The sequence below is a fragment of the Drosophila takahashii genome, chromosome 3R, assembly GCF_030179915.1.
Source record: "Drosophila takahashii strain IR98-3 E-12201 chromosome 3R, DtakHiC1v2, whole genome shotgun sequence".
In the NCBI taxonomy this organism is placed as follows: domain Eukaryota; kingdom Metazoa; phylum Arthropoda; class Insecta; order Diptera; family Drosophilidae; genus Drosophila; species Drosophila takahashii.
The window spans coordinates 24,957,569-24,973,501 of record NC_091681.1 but is presented as its reverse complement, the minus strand read 5'-3'; the positions used below and the strand labels follow the sequence as shown (position 1 = coordinate 24,973,501).

At 41.5% G+C, this 15,933-nt stretch overlaps 4 protein-coding genes across 4 annotated transcripts; all 4 read left to right on the top strand.

Annotated features, from left to right (window-relative positions):
* Window positions 1–1,994, top strand: LOC108061868 (tubulin alpha chain). The gene is made up of 3 exons (XM_017148284.3): window positions 1–334; window positions 391–694; window positions 1,089–1,994. Exons 1-3 carry the CDS (start codon window positions 109–111, stop codon window positions 1,915–1,917), a joined length of 1,359 nt encoding a protein of 452 aa, XP_017003773.1. The 5' UTR covers window positions 1–108; the 3' UTR covers window positions 1,918–1,994.
* A 387-nt stretch (window positions 1,995–2,381) lies between these two features.
* Window positions 2,382–4,463, top strand: LOC123003047 (uncharacterized). The gene is given in 2 exon segments (XM_070217438.1): window positions 2,382–3,579; window positions 3,643–4,463. Coding segments are annotated over 2 exon segments (1,530 nt in total). The 5' UTR covers window positions 2,382–2,794; the 3' UTR covers window positions 4,388–4,463.
* Window positions 4,464–5,370: 907 nt separating this feature from the next.
* On the top strand, window positions 5,371–7,608 carry LOC138913421 (uncharacterized). Its single transcript, XM_070217138.1, has 5 exons — window positions 5,371–5,427; window positions 5,483–5,898; window positions 5,951–6,666; window positions 6,730–7,095; window positions 7,156–7,608. Exons 2-5 carry the CDS (start codon window positions 5,521–5,523, stop codon window positions 7,454–7,456), a joined length of 1,761 nt encoding a protein of 586 aa, XP_070073239.1. The 5' UTR covers window positions 5,371–5,427; window positions 5,483–5,520; the 3' UTR covers window positions 7,457–7,608.
* A 492-nt stretch (window positions 7,609–8,100) lies between these two features.
* Window positions 8,101–10,183, top strand: LOC108061760 (uncharacterized). The gene is made up of 4 exons (XM_070216586.1): window positions 8,101–8,244; window positions 8,634–9,349; window positions 9,431–9,799; window positions 9,862–10,183. The coding sequence occupies exons 1-4, from the start codon at window positions 8,101–8,103 to the stop codon at window positions 10,181–10,183; spliced, it is 1,551 nt and encodes a 516-aa protein (XP_070072687.1).
* The last annotated feature ends 5,750 nt before the right edge of the window (window positions 10,184–15,933 follow it).

Genomic DNA, 15,933 nt, shown 5'->3' with positions numbered 1-15,933 from the left:
GGAAAGTCTTCCTGGTTCAGGTTGTCAAGGAACATTTAGTTTGATTACGGTTCGGAAAAGTATTTCTCCAAAGATAGCAAATTAATGGTTGAGCCCAAGATATGACAGATGTCCGGAAAGGGGGAGATCATTCAGATCCACATCGGCCAGGCCGGTGTGCAGATAGCCAACGCATGTTGGGAGCTCTTTTGCCTGGAGCATGGGATTATGGCCAACGGAAGACTAGCGCAAACACCCGTGGACGACTCATTCCTGACGTTCTTCGAGTTCACCAGCAGTCAACCATGCGTGCAGCCGCGACTTGTTATGATCGACACGGAACCCACAGTTATAGGTCTGTTTTTTCTAATAGCTGTGAAATTTGTATACTATTTTTATCTTTCTCTCCAGATGAAATTCGCACAGGTTCCTACCGCAATCTCTTTCATCCGGACACTTTGATCTCGGGCAAGGACGATAGTGGCAGTAACTTTGCCCGGGGCTACAATTTGATGGCCAGCGAGTTGCTGGATCGCTCCATGAATGCCATTCGTCGGGTGGCCGATCGTTGCCGGAACCTCAGGGGTTTCCTGGTCTTCCGGGCGATTGGCGGGGGTTCCGGTTCTGGTTTGGGCACCCGCATCATGGAGAGACTCGTAGACGACTTTGGCAAGAAGATGACCGTTGTGGAATTCCTGGTCTATCCCTCGCCTTCGTAAGTTGGTATTATAATAACAAATTTACCAAATACAATATTTTTTTGGCTTAAAATTTGGTTTAATTAAGTATCTTTTATCTTTATAATTGCATCTTTTTAACACTTTAAATACATTTTGATCTTGAACTTTATAGTATTTTTCTACCTAGCATAATCTTTGGTTTTTTTTTTGACTTTGATTTAATTAAGTATCTTTTATCTTTATAATTGTATAAGCTTTTATTTAAAATTCTATATTTAAACTTTGGTTTAACTAAGTATCTTTTATCTTTATAATTGTATAAGCTCTTATTCAAAATTCTATATTTAAATTTTTTTTAACACTTTAAATAAATTGTGATCTAGAACTTTATAGTATTTTTCTAAAAAGCAAAATCTTTTTAATCCCCAGGATCTCCCCGGTTATCGTGGAGCCGTACAATGCCCTGCTGGCTGCCCATTTCTCAATGGACTGCACCGATGTCTCGTTTATAGTGGACAACGAGGCGCTGTACGACATCTGTGCGAATACGCTCAATGTCCCGGCACCCACATACACGAATCTGAATAGGATAATCGGACAGGTTGTCTCCAGCTTTACGGCCTCACAGCGTTTTGGCGGCGGATCGACCGTGAGTTTCCAGGAGCTGCAGACGAACCTCGTGCCATACCCTCGAATCCACTATCCGCTGATCAACTACGCACCGTTGGTACCCATTTCGCACTCGCAGTTTGTCAACATGTCGACGGCCCAGCTGACGGGACAGTGCTTCCAGATGAGCAACCAGATGGTGCGCTGCAATCCCAGTCATGGCAAGTACATGGCCAGTGTGCTCCTCTACCGCGGGGACATCGCGCCCAATGAGATCAACACGGCGCTGGAGAACATCAAGAGGAACAGGTCTTTCAGATTCGTCGACTGGTCGCCCACGGGCTTCAAGATCGGCGTGAGCCCCATGCCGCCGTATTATGTCCCTGGCGGGGATCTGGCGCCCACCAATCGCGCCTGCGTGGCCATCTCGAACAACACGAACATCCGGATCGCCTGGTGCCGCCTGGTCAACAAGTTCGACAAGCTCTATCAGCGGCGGGCCTTCGTCTACCACTATGTGGGCGAGGGGCTCGAGGAGGGCAACTTCAACGAGGCCTCCGAGAATATCTGCCAGCTGGTGCACGATTATCTGGAGGTGGATGCCTCGGCCCCAACATCGCGGCGCGATTCCGATCCGGACGAAGAGTGAAGGTCATTTGGCAGCTTTAAACTAAAAAATAATTTTAATAAATTCTCTGTGTGAAGTACCGGCAGTCCCTCTTTGACTTAAATAAAAGATTAAAATACTTGAATTATGCCTAGCAAAGTTCAAAACTTGTCGCATTTGATAAGCCATTCGCGGCGCTATTGAATGGGCAAAACCAAATCATTGAATTTATAGCATCGGAAGAGAACAGAAGCTCGATTTTTCGGTGCGATACGGAATTGAATTAAGACGCGCCCAAATAACCTGTAATCAGGTACTTTTATAAGTGAAAAGTATTTTAAAAAAATAATTATATTATTATTTACAATAATATTAAAATAAAGCGAGCTGAAATACGTTATCAATTATTTAAATAAACACATTTTATTAAAGTTTTAATAAAGTTAGCCCGAGTTATGGCGCCAAAACCTGATGTCTGGATGATATGTGGGCTTATTTTCATCGTGGCCTCGATGTTGAACCCTGCTGAGTCCTCACCCACCCACGATGAAAACCTGGTTTTCTACGATCTCTCGATGAATGACATATTAAATATTGAGCGGAATTACAAGGAAGAAAGAGACCAAATAGATAAGTATGAAAAAACGGGCGGTGAGAAGGTGAGTTAAATGTATTAAAAATAAAATAAATATTGAACAACCGATTCTAGCACATACGTATTCCGGCCTGTGTCGTGGATGAAGAAAGCCATTTGAGCTATTTATTTCGGAGGGACTATAAAGACATAGGGGATGCTGCCATCCAGCTAGCTCAGGACTACGATAGTCTGCAATTATACAGTAGCCAAAACGGTAGTGGTAAATTCCTGACTGATTTGGCTTACAAACAGGGCATAAGATATTCCACGAATAATAAGATTATGGGATTCTATTGGGATTTCTACACTTTTGGACATCCGAATTTGATTGAAAAACTGGCAAGAGCCAATCAGCAAGCCACAATAACCTGCAGAGCTTCGCAGTCGCCCCAGCAATTCCTCTATACGTTCTTCATGCAAAGCGTTCTATACCAAGCGAAGAAGTACGCCTTGGTGAAGTGGTCCTACATGGTGCGAGCTAAGTCGGAATGGAGTGATCATATTTACTATAAAAAAGACGCTGAAGAAAATCATGCTGAAATTTTGGATACCATGGAGAAGGTTATGAAGAATCTTATAGTCACAGCAGACCGCAAGGTTTGGCGCTGCGATCCAAAGGACCACCAGCTGGGAGTAACCTACGAGAAAGTCACTCGCCTTCTGCAAGGATACATCGCCAATGAGTTTGATCTAAGCAAGGAACAAACATGCGAACGCGAATGCCCTGACTACAAATTCTCGAGAGATGAGGGTTACTCCGACAGTCCCTTTTCGTCCAGACACACCAGATGCTCTGGTAACGTCTATGACTGCCGTTTTGTGGAGTCCGATATGAAGGTGTGTGAGTCGGACTCCACCTCCGATAGGCGATACGAGTACATCCAGTTCGAAAGCGGACTTGTCTACGGCCAGAAGGGCACTTCCCGCGCTGTTACCAATGTGGAAAGCTGGCATCGCTGGATTTTCTACAGGTGCAGCTACTGCCTGTGCTTGTGCGATGATATAAGCCCCAATTCAGATCGGTTCTTCAGCCTGAGACCAGTGGTAGCTGACGTGGAGCGCAACAGGTGGGCTTTTAAGCATATAAAATCATTATTTGATATTTGACAAAACATGCTTATATCTTACAGAGTCGTTACGGGGGTGCGATTTGTAAAGCGCAAACGAGTTTTCCACCTGCAAATCCAAGAAGGTGACCTCTTGCCACAAGGAGTCATTAACCAGACCGAGTGGAAGCCCGTAGACTCATTCGATGTTTCCAGCAAGGATGTGAAAAAGGACGTTGACTTTCACATGCTAACCTATGAAAAGCGTTCCATCGATCTGGACGAGGTGAAAGTGAAAAACAAAAGCGTGGTTACCGGTCTGCGTTTCCGAGTGGATGGCACCCATCTTAATTTGGAGGTCCAATTTACTGAATTTAACTATGAGAGCGGCCAGTTAATTGAGCCGACTAAAAACAGCTTCTGGAAGTCAGGCGGCAGCGATCAACCAAGGTAAATTTTGAAAATATATTGATTCTATAATATTTATTCCTCAATCTCCATTTTTTCTAGGAATAAATTGCTCTTAAAGGATCCAAACGTGTCTACACAATCCAACTCTTCGCTTCCCCTTTCAAGCGACAACCAGTACATTGAATTTACCAATACCGGATTCAAAGAGGATGCTGCTCAGAGCACAGTGCCCTTCATCGATATCCAGGACGTAATCTCGGACCCACCGGTACCTCTCTCGGGGATCGGTATATACTATAAGGGCATCGATGGCTATGGTGGCTTCCTGGGCCCCAAACTGATCACCTACGACTTCTCGCCCCACTTCAAAATGCCCACATGGGCGATTCAGAATTCGCCAGAGAAAAAATCGACATAAATTAACGAAGGAGATAAGGCTCCGTTAGGCGTTTAAAAGAGGCATTATAATAAAAGAATTACAAAATAGATTTTTTTCACCCGTTAATTTGTTAAATTTTTCCCATACCTTTTTTAATCAACCAGTTTAGGGAATAATAAATTATAGCTACGTTATTTTTCCTAATTTGTTTTGCTACTCTGAATTCGAGCATTTTTGTAATATTTCAGAAGTACATCAAGCTAAAACACATTTTAACGATATAAAAATTAAGTAACAAATAAAAGTTCTTATCTTCATTTTTCAATGTATCTATTTATTGTGAATGTACCTCTTTACATTTTTTACCACAAAGCCCATAAACTTGCTTTGCTACATAAGCATCTACTGAATAACTCTGATGGTTTTTTAGGGAAATCAAGCAAAAAGTGCTTAAAATAAATTTAAAAGATTGTGGTCATAATTTTTAAACTATGGTATTTCGATAAATTACGCTGGAGAATATTAAGAGAAAAAGGTCTCCGATAATATCTTCCAGCTGGTGCACGATTATATGGAGTTAAACGCATGGGCCCCAAAATCGCGACGCGATTCCGAACCGCACAAAGAGTGAAGGTCATTTGAAAGCCTGTACCCAACTAGCTTTTTCAAGTTAAAGATTAAAATATTTGAATTATGCTCAGCAAAGTTCCAAACTTGTCGCATTTGATAAGCCATTCGCAGCGCTTTTGAAAGGGCAGAACGATGTCATTGAATTTTCAGCATCGAAAGAGAACAGAAGCTCGACTTTTTGGTGCGATCCCGAATTAAATTGTTTTTTTGCCCCAAATAAAGCCTGTAATAAGGTGTTATTAAAAGTGAAAAGTAATACAAAAGCTAATATTATTATTTACAAAACATTTATTTTTAAATCGAGCTGAAATACGTTTTAAAATTTTATTTGTATAAATCGGAAACATTGTCATTTGGGTTATCTCACAAAACTTTATTTGCCTTTAGGTTTCCTTACGTAATCTTTCAAATTGTGTTCCATTGTCCAGGGTATGGATCCAAAACCGCAGGTATGGATGAAATGTGGGCTTCTTTTGATCATGGCCATGATGTTGAGCCCTGCAGAGCCCATACCCACAAGTGACGACATTGATTTCTACGACATGTCGATGAATGACATATTGAATATTGAGCGACATTACAAAGAAGAAAGAGACCAGATAGATAAGTATGAAAAGATTTTCAACCGATTTCAGTACATACGTTTTCCAGCATGTGTCGTGGATACACAAACCGATTTAGCAAAATTATTTCGGACGAGGTATGAAAAGACGAGGGATATCGTGAGCAACCTAACACAGGACTACGATAGTTTACAATCAAACAGTAACCGAAGCGGTAGTGGTAAATTACTGAATGATTTGGCTTTCAAGCAGTATTTAATATATTCGGGGCTTGATTTAAAAATCGAAATCCTTCGGCTTTTCAAAGATACTCGATTTAAGACGTGTTTGGCTAAAGAATTGGCAAAAGCCAATCAGGTAAGTCAACATGATCCTCGGTCTGCATTCGAATATAATGTTTTCATTTAAGGAGCAAGCCAATAAAACCTGCCGAGCTTCTCAGTCACCCCAGCAATTCCTCTACACGCTCTTTATGCAAAACGTTTTATACGAAGCGAAGCAATACGCCTTGACTAAGTGGTCCTATATAGTGCGAGCTAAGTCGGAATTTCTGGACTATATTTTCTTCAAAAAAGATGCTAAGGAGAGTCATGAGAATTTGTTAGATCTCATGGAGACGGTTACCAAGGATCTTATGGTCACCGCGGATCGCACAGTTTGGCGCTGCGATCCAAAGGATCACCAGCTAGGGGTAACCTACGAGAAGGTCACCCGCCTTCTGCAAGGATACATCGCTAATGAGTTTGATCTAAGCAAGGAACAAACATGCGAACGCGAATGCCCTGACTACAAATTCTCGAAAGATGAGGGTTACTCCGACAGTCCCTTTTCGTCCAGACACACCAGATGCTCTGGTAACGTCTATGACTGCCGTTTTGTGGAGTCCGATATGAAGGTGTGTGAGTCGGACTCCACCTCCGATAGGCGATACGAGTACATCCAGTTCGAAAGCGGACTTGTCTACGGCCAGAAGGGCACTTCCCGCGCTGTTACCAATGTGGAAAGCTGGCATCGCTGGATTTTCTACAGATGCAGCTACTGCCTGTGCTTGTGCGATGATATAAGCCCCAACTCAGATCGGTTCTTCAGCCTGAGACCTGTGGTAGCTGACGTTGAGCGCAACAGGTGAGCTTTTAAGCATATAAATTATTTATTTAATATTTAAAAAAAACTGCTTATATCTTACAGAGTCGTTACGGGGGTGCGATTCGTAAAGCGCAATCGAGTTTTCCACCTGCAAATCCAGGAGGGTGACCTCTTGCCACAAGGAGTAATTAACCAGACCGAGTGGAAGCCCGTAGACTCATTTGATGTTTCCAGCAAGGATGTGAAAAAGGACGTTGACTTTCACATGCTAACCTATGAAAAGCGTTCCATCGATCTGGACGAGGTGAAAGTAAAAAACAAAAGCGTGGTTACCGGTCTGCGTTTCCGAGTGGATGGCACCCATCTTAATTTGGAGGTCCAATTTACTGAATTTGACTTTGAGAGCGGCCAGTTAATTGAGCCGACGAAGAAAAGCTTCTGGAAGTCTGGAGGCAGCGATCAACCAAGGTGAATTTTGAAAATATATTGATTCTATGTTATTTATTCCTTAATCTCCATTTTTTCTAGGAATAAATTGCTCTTAAAGAATCCAAACGTGTCCACACAATCCAACTCTTCGGTTCCTCTTTCAAGCGACAACCAGTACATTGATTTTACCAATACCGGATTCAAAGAGGATGCTGCTCAGAGCACAGTGCCCTTTATCGATATCCAGGACGTAACTTCGGACCCACCGGTACCTCTCTCGGGGATCGGTATATACTATAAGGGCCTCGATGGATATGGCGGCTTCCTTGGACCCAAACTCATCACCTACGACTTCTCGCCCTACGTCAAGATGCCCACATGGGCGATTCAGGGCTCGTAATGACAGATCAGCATTATAAATGAAAGAAAAAGAGATATAGTTTCAATTGGGCGTTAGAAAGGAGTCACTTTTTTTACACTATTTTTTCAAAAAATTCCTAAATAAAAAAAAAACATAGCAAGAACAAACTAAATAAGTTTTATTTCCAATCTTTTACGTTTTCTTGAAAAATTTTTAAACCTTTAAAAAATGTTGTCACTTGAACAGATCACAAAAGTCTACAGCGCCCAAAAAATTTGGTAGCGAGGATTCGCTGTAAATGATTAAAATATATTAAACATGCTCCACCCTACTCTTCCAATTTCGGCCGATAAGGAGGGTCACATTTGATAAGCCATTCCCAGCGCTATTGAAACGGCAAAGCAAATCATTGAATTTTTAGGTTTCGAAGAGAACAGAAAATCGATTTGTTGGTAAGATCGATAGAACGCACCCAACTAAAATCTTTATATTAACGTAAAGAGTGAAAGGTAATAAATAAATGGATTTATGCCACAATATTTTAAAATCTAAATAAATCTGTTTGAAATAGGCATTTTGTTGTCCAGAAGAAACCTTTGAAAATTAGTTCTTCCGTTTTTCAAGATATGAGCTAAAAACCGCAGGTCAGGATGAAATGTAGACTTCTTTTGGTTCTGGCCGCGATGTTGACCTTTGTAGAGCCCATACCCACAAATGACGACTTAGATTTATCTGATGTGACGATGAATGACATGTTAAATATTGAGCGGCATTTAAGAGCAGAAAGAGAGCAAATAGACAAGTATGAAAAAACTGGCGGAGAGAAGGTGAGTCAAATATGTTATAAATATCACTAGTATTAATCAACCGATTTCAGTACTTTCGCCTCCCGGCATGTGTCGTGGATCAAGATAGCTATTTAGGGATATTATTTCGGAGGTGGTATAGAGAGAACATAAGGGATGCAGCGAATAAGCTTTCACAGGACTACAATAGATTACATTCATACACCGGGTTCATCGGTAGTAGTGAATTCCTAAATGATTTTGCTAAGCAACAGTCTTCAAGAAGTTACCCAACGAATAATTTCAATTTCGATTTCCATATAATTTTCTACGATACCGTTAGTTTTATTGGAAAACTGGCGAATGACAATCAGGTAACAACAATCTATATAATCTTTCGGCCTTAATCGAATATATTATTTTCTTTTAAGTTGCAAGCCAATATAACCTGCAGAGCTTCGCAGTCGCCACAGCAATTCCTTTATACGTTCTATATGCAAAGCCTCCTGTACGAAGCGAAGGAATACGCCTTGATTAAGTGGTCCTATATGTGGCTAACTAAGTCGAACAGGCGGAATTACACCTTCTTTGAGGAAGAGGCTAAGACAGACCATGAACAAAGGTTGGATCGCATACAGACGGTGATGAAGGATCTTATAGTCACGGCGGATCGCACAGTTTGGAGCTGCGATCCAAAGGAGCACCGGTTGCACGTCACCTACGAAATGGTCACCCGCTTCCTGCAAGGATTCGTCGCTAATGAGGTGAATCTGAGCACAAAAGGCACATGTTTCAATGAATGCGCGGACTACAAATCTACTAAATTTGAGGGTCGCTCGGAAATATTTTCCTATGCCAGGAATACCGGGTGTGTTGGAAATGTTCACGACTGCCGCTTTGTGGAGTCCGATATGAAGGTGTGTGAGTCGGACTATACCTCCGATAGGCGATTCGAGTACATCCAGTTCGAAAGCGGACTTGTCTACGGCCAGACGGGCAGTTTCCACGCTGTTACCGATGTGGAAAGCTGGCATCGCTGGATTTTTTGGAGATGCAGCTACTGCCTGTGCTTGTGCGATGATATAAGCGACAACTCAGATCGGTTCTTTAGCCTAAGAACTGTGGTAGCCGATGTGCAGAGCAACAGGTGAGCTTTCATAAATTAATATATATTTATTTATATATAAATGCTATTAGTAATAGCCTATTTCCGATTTATATCTTATAGAGTTGTGACGGGCCTTCGATTTGTAAAGCACAATCGCGTTTTGCATCTGCAAATCCAGGAGGGCGAACTCTTGCCACAAGGAATCATCGATGCAAGTGTAAAATGGAAACCAGTGGACAAGTTCGAAGTCTCTGACGAAAATGTGAAAAAGGACGTCGACTTTCACATGCTGAGCTTTGAAAAGCGTTTTATTGATCTGGACGAGGTGAAAGTGGAAAACCAATACGTGGTTACAGGGCTGCGATTCCGAGTAGTTGGAACCCACCTAAACTTGGAAGCCCAATTCAGTAAGTTTAACTTTGAGAGCGGCCAGTTAATTGAACCGACGAAGAACAGCTTCTGGAAGTCTGGAGGCAGTGATCAGCCAAGGTGAATTTCCTGGAATCTGTATATTATTCCATTTTAATTCCTCCATCTCGAATTTGTTCTAGGAAACAATTGCACTTAAAGAATCCCAACGTGTCCACACGATCCAACTCTTCGGTACCTCTTTCAAGCGACAACCAGTACATTGAATTTACCAATACGGGATTCAAAGAGGATGCTGCCCAGAGCACAGTGCCTTTCATCGATATCCAGGACGTAACCTCGGACCCACCGGTACCGCTCTCGGGGATCGGTATATATTATAAGGGTCTCGATGGCAATGGCGGCTTCCTGGCTCCCAAACTCATCACCTACGACTTTTCGCCCAATGTCAAGTTGCCTACATGGGCGATTCAGAATTCGCCTGATACTAAATCGTCATTATAAGTAAATAAGGCATTATAATAAATGACTAAATTAATTTTACTTTTTTTCAACCTTCAATCGGCTTTAAATTTAATAGTTGCCTTTTTAAATTTTTAAAAAACAAAAGTAGAGTATTTTTTGATTCGTTCTTTAAAGACAAACCACTCGATCCCTTTTATTTCTTTTCTTTTTTGAGGCTTTCGTCAGCTCGAAACCGTTGCCCAAATTAAGTATTTATGGCTGGCTAAAACAAACATTGACCCAGCCTGTAATTTGCGTTGCTTGACCCCAGCCCCAAAAGGGTGGGAGAAGGGTAAGGTATATCGAGGCGAGGGGCGTGGCCGGCCAAGCCGATATGGGGTATAATTAAAATGATCGCAGCCCGAGGGTTTAGCACGTACCGAGGCAAAAGTCGCGCTTATCGCGATCGCACCCAGGGCAAGGTCTTCCCGATCCGGCATCTTCGGATCATCTTCAGCCCCGGGATGCCATGCCCCTCATCCCTTTGTTGGATCCTCCGATTTCCGTGTGACGTGACTTACGCACGCTTAATGCCCGATTATCGATGAAGGGATCTTGGCCAGCACGCAGACCGCTCACTTGGCCATCTTATCAGCGAGTTGGCTGACTGGCTGGCTAACTTTTGGTGTGGTCCTTTCGCAGGATGACCGCCTGTTATTAAAGGCATTATCATTATGAGATCCCGGTGCTGCCCTTCCGCCAATTCCTTTGTGTGTTAACTGTTGCTAATCTTAAATTGAAGTCGAGCCTTTTGCTTTTGTTTTGCAGCGTGAGAACCGCTGCGTGTGGTTTTAATCGAGAGGATTTCTTTCTTTCCCGTTTTTTTTTTCGGGGGGTGTTAATGAGCTAAAGGAAATGCCAAGGGACCACCTTGAACTGACTGTTAGCTTGGGATTGAGCTGTTATTTCGATCGACATGGGTTAATAAAGCAATTTGACCAAATTGCCAAAAGGAAAGATGGACGTTCTGAAAGGGGTAGAAATAAAATGGAAAATATGGGATGGCAGGGGGGCGATGACGCGACCCCTGTGCCATAACATTTGAAATATCTAGTTAACTCTGGGGCCGCTCTGACCTCCTTTATTTATGCACTAATCCGTGGGAAATGCTCGTCGAGACACCTGGGGCCGATTTATGCCACAAACGAAACGAACAAAAGGAACAGCAACCATTGCAGGCCCGCACCCGCAACAAAAGAGACAGCAATAAAATAAATTGCAATTAAAGCCGATTATTTAATGCCCTATATGGAATGGGAGAACTTAAACTCCATATCCCATTAAGAAATTTATATTATTAAAAATTTCATAAAATATAGTTGGAATTACACAAAAATATAAGATATACAAGATATACATTTTGGTGACATTATTTATAGATGGTTTTTGTAAAAAAGGTTTAGATCAATGATCCCTAAGAGTTCCATTGACAAAGGCAACCATTAAAACAGCTAAACATATAATCTAATACCAACTGAAATTAAAGCTAGTCAAAAACGATCTTTGCGATCATCATAGCCCACTAAAGTAGGGTATCTCGAGGAGGTAAAAATATTAAACAACCGTCGAGTGAATTAATAAAGCGCCTTGCGAGGCGGCCACGCATTAAACGACACACACCACGGAAAGCATTGCAACGAATCCAGGCAGGCCGAAAAGGCAGGAAGAGCTCTATTCCGAGGACCCGGGCCACATGTGTTCGGATTCGGATTCGAATAGATGCCACATGACTGACCACTCCAATGCACTGCACTCCACTTTTGTTGTTGTCCGATGCGTTTTTTTTCTTTTTTGTTCATAGCCGAGGGCAAACATTTTGGAATTGCAATTTTCGACTTCATTTCCAGGCTTTGAACGCCTTGGTTGCTTTGGGTTTTTTTTCTTCTTCTGCGTTTGGCAAGGAGACTTGAGTTCGAGGCACAAGGCAACACCTACCAAAGGCACCAAAGCCACCAAATGGGCAGAAAAAACACAACAGCCTGCTGAGCCAACGGTGGGCGGTTGAAACTGAGGCAGAGAGGTTAGGGGAGGGAACAAGACACTCAGGAAAAATCATATCTAATTTGGAAACATATTTCCAAATAATAGTCAACAATATAGTTATATAGAAAACTATTAAACAAATTTTAAAAGAGTGTAAATAACACAAACAGTATAATTTTTAATTTGGTTCAATCTAAAATATCCTTAGCGATTGTGAAAGAACTATAATTTAAAGCTTTATGTGTTTATCATGAAATGGATTGTGAAGTTTAATGTAGCATTGATTGATAGTCTTTTCTAGATGGAATAAAAATGGTATTATAAGGACAAAATAAATATATTTTCTGTTATCGTACTATTATTTTATTTTTTTTTCATAATCCTAAGGGATTTGTTTTCCCAAGTGTAAGCCACGCAGCAAGTGTTTCGATTTATGTTTTTGCGCCTCGGCCGCCACAGCTAGCCACATGCCACATGCTCTGGCCGACTCGACTGCGGCATTTTCATTCAAATGTTTAACCAGCCCCGCCGCAAGACCACTTGTTGCTCTTTTATTCATTCAATTTGTCAGTTTTGCACTAGCACAAAACGAAACCCAGTCCACTCCATTCCAGGCCGAAACGAAACGGAACGATACGAAAGATCTCGCACCCCCCTTATTGCCGCGGATCGGAGTCAAAAGGTTATCGCCACACTTGCCGCATTTATACGGCCTCATCATGTGGCATGATCATCACGACGATGATAATGACGCCGATCGCCGTTCTGGGCATGACGCCGATCTCTCCTCCGTTCCATGTTTACATGGCAAAATTATTAGTGGTAATATTTGTGAAATATTTGTTTTCTAATCTGTAAACACCAATCATATTAGCAATTTGAATATGACAGCGCCAGCTCCAAACAGTAACAGGCCTTGTTGTTGTGCCTTTTATTTGTACGCTATGATGAGGGAACATGGATACTGTGTATAAGTTGATATTGTTCTTAAAGTTAAGAAATATTTTGGTATAAGAAACTAATGAGAGGGACTAGAAATATTTAATATTATACATTTAGAGATGACACAGATTATAAGATAAGGCTTTGAAAAATAATATTCTATATCCTAAAGTTAACTTTTATCATAAAACAACTTACCAATTTAATTTAATTGATTTAATACAAATAAATATTAGATGGGATTCACTTTAAAGAGCATTTAAATGTTCGCTAATCCAATACACATCCCATTTTTATTGGGGCTTTTTGTGGTCAACGGTCAGTGGCTTTCGGCTAGTATTTTGGTTATTACATCGGTTTGCCCAGTTGGCTTCGATGGGTGGGTGGGTAGGTGGGGCGTGAGTTATTATCTATTCAATTGTTGCACTTTGCTGCTTCCTATTGCCTTGAGACATGGCAATGGAAACCAAAACCAAAACCAAAAGCAAAGCCACCTACCCCATCGCTCCTCCCTTTTGAAATTTGTGGCTGTGCAGTTATGAGGCGACTGCCATGAAATTTATGATAAATGCCAAGATCTCCGCGGCTTTTGAATCCGACTCGGCTCGTTAGCCGTCTCCCGAGAGCATCGTTTACAACACTTTAAGAGGATTTTACTGCAGTCCCAGTCGCCGCGACTCCATTGGCAGCCATTAGCAAGCCAATTGACATACTCCTTGACAGACAGTCTGAGGAGAGCTCTAAGTGCAGGGAATTTATCATTGACGATGAATCTGCACTCAGGCGGCAGTGGCGGTGGAGGAGGGGGCGTTTTGCCAAAAATGGCACAAATAACGACATAATTTGGCCACAGATCTGGCCAACATCGCAGATCAGCAGCAGCAGCAGGCCGCATTTGAAGGCAAATGGCAGGCGACTTGCAACATGCAACTTGCAACGACAATCGACATATGCAAATTGACTGTGAAACGCAGACGACGCATGCGGGATAGCAGCCAAAAATGGTGTGCAAATCGTTAGGCCACTTTGTAAATGCACTGAGTGAAAAATACTACTCTATTTTTTTAATTAAAAAAATTTAAATAAGATTTATAAACTGAAAATATTATTAATAGTATAAATATTCATTATTACACTAACCTTCTCTGAACAATAGAAAATATTATGATTTTTATCTATTATCCAAAAAATAAGTACAAATATATAATAGCTAATATTTTTCCCCCAGTGTTTTTCCAGTCGTGCCTCGCATAGCTCGCACATAAATAATTCAATTAGTTAAAGTAGAAATTAGCGGGCAACAAAACATTTTGTGAAAAGATTTGCCAATCTGACAGTCTTTGATCTCTCGGGGGCCATTTGAATTTGAGCCGGCAGATGACATCATTGGCCAACTAAAAAACGGTCAGATCAAATGGATTTTTTGCGGCCTGACTAAATGGCTAAATGCTTTGCTGGCTATCGGTTAGCATGCGAAAAGCCTAGGCCATGTTTGAACTTGAAATTCCATATTAAGTGCATTTTGAAATAGAATCGAATGGGTGAAACTGAGTCGGAGTCTATTGTGGTTTTGTTTTTCGTTTTTTTATGGTGGCATGGTAATTACTCTGGCTAAAAAGTCTCAGCCTCTTGGCCCGCTGCAGCCTTGCAATTTGAGCAACAAAAAAGTCAAATTCTGCACTAAACGCAATTAATCAAGCGCCTTGGGTCGTGCCTGGCCAAATGTTTTCCACTCCTAATGATGCCGTGGTCATATACTCCACTACCATCAACTGCCCCGCTCCTCGCCAGAAATTGCTCAAATATGGCCTGGGTCGGAGTTCAAGCCGACTGCAAACTGTGCTTAATGTCTCACTTATGGCCAAAAGACCAGACGACCAAGCCTCTCCAGTCGCCATTGCGTGAGAATGTTTTTGGGACCAAAAGCAGAAAAAATCGCGCAGCGTTTGTCAAGCTCTAATTTTCCGCAACTCGCAGTCACGTGTCTCGATGCCAATATCTTGATGGATCGGCCAGCTGGATATCGCGCATTATATGGCCTGATAATTTGGCTTAAATGCGTGGCCAACTCCACTCAACGGCCGTCAGTAATCACAGGGTAAATTAAAGTAATTGTAACGTGGATGGCGAATTTGGGATACCTGCTTTTCGAGTTTTCAAACAAATAAAGCTCTTAGCAGTATTTTTTATTAAAAATACCTAAGTCATATTTTTATTTATTTATTTTAACTTTTAATTTTTTAACTTATTAAGTTACATGTTCTTTAAAAATTTATTTTAAAATTAAAAGATTTTTTTTAATAAGAATATTTAGTTTGATATATTATAAACTTCTATTATTGTAGATATAACCCCTCGTGATATTATAAGAACATTAGGAAATAAGTTTCAATTAAGAAATATAGCCATATCGGTAAACAAATCCCTGGACAAACCCAATATACCCCTCGAAATCTATTCCTACCCGGTTTAATAACTGTCTTTGGAAGTCGTTCCTAATCCTAATCAATTTTGAACGCCTCACGAGGCGTCATAAATACGCTCATACCAAAGATAGAGACCGAGGGGCAGATGAAGAAAAGTGTTTGAGCTCCATCGCAAAGGAGGTTGTAATTTTGCATTTTTAAAAAAACATTGCCAAAGTGTTACAATTTCCATTAGTTACAGTTATTTGGCCGAAACAGAGAGTGAGGCAACCGGGCTCGGCCGGGCACAATTATCAACTTTTGCGTTGATTACGATGATGGATTATAACACTTTGCCAGTGGTCCAACCAGTGGCGGCTAGAAAAACTGGACCGGCCGACAGCGAAATTGAATGAGCAC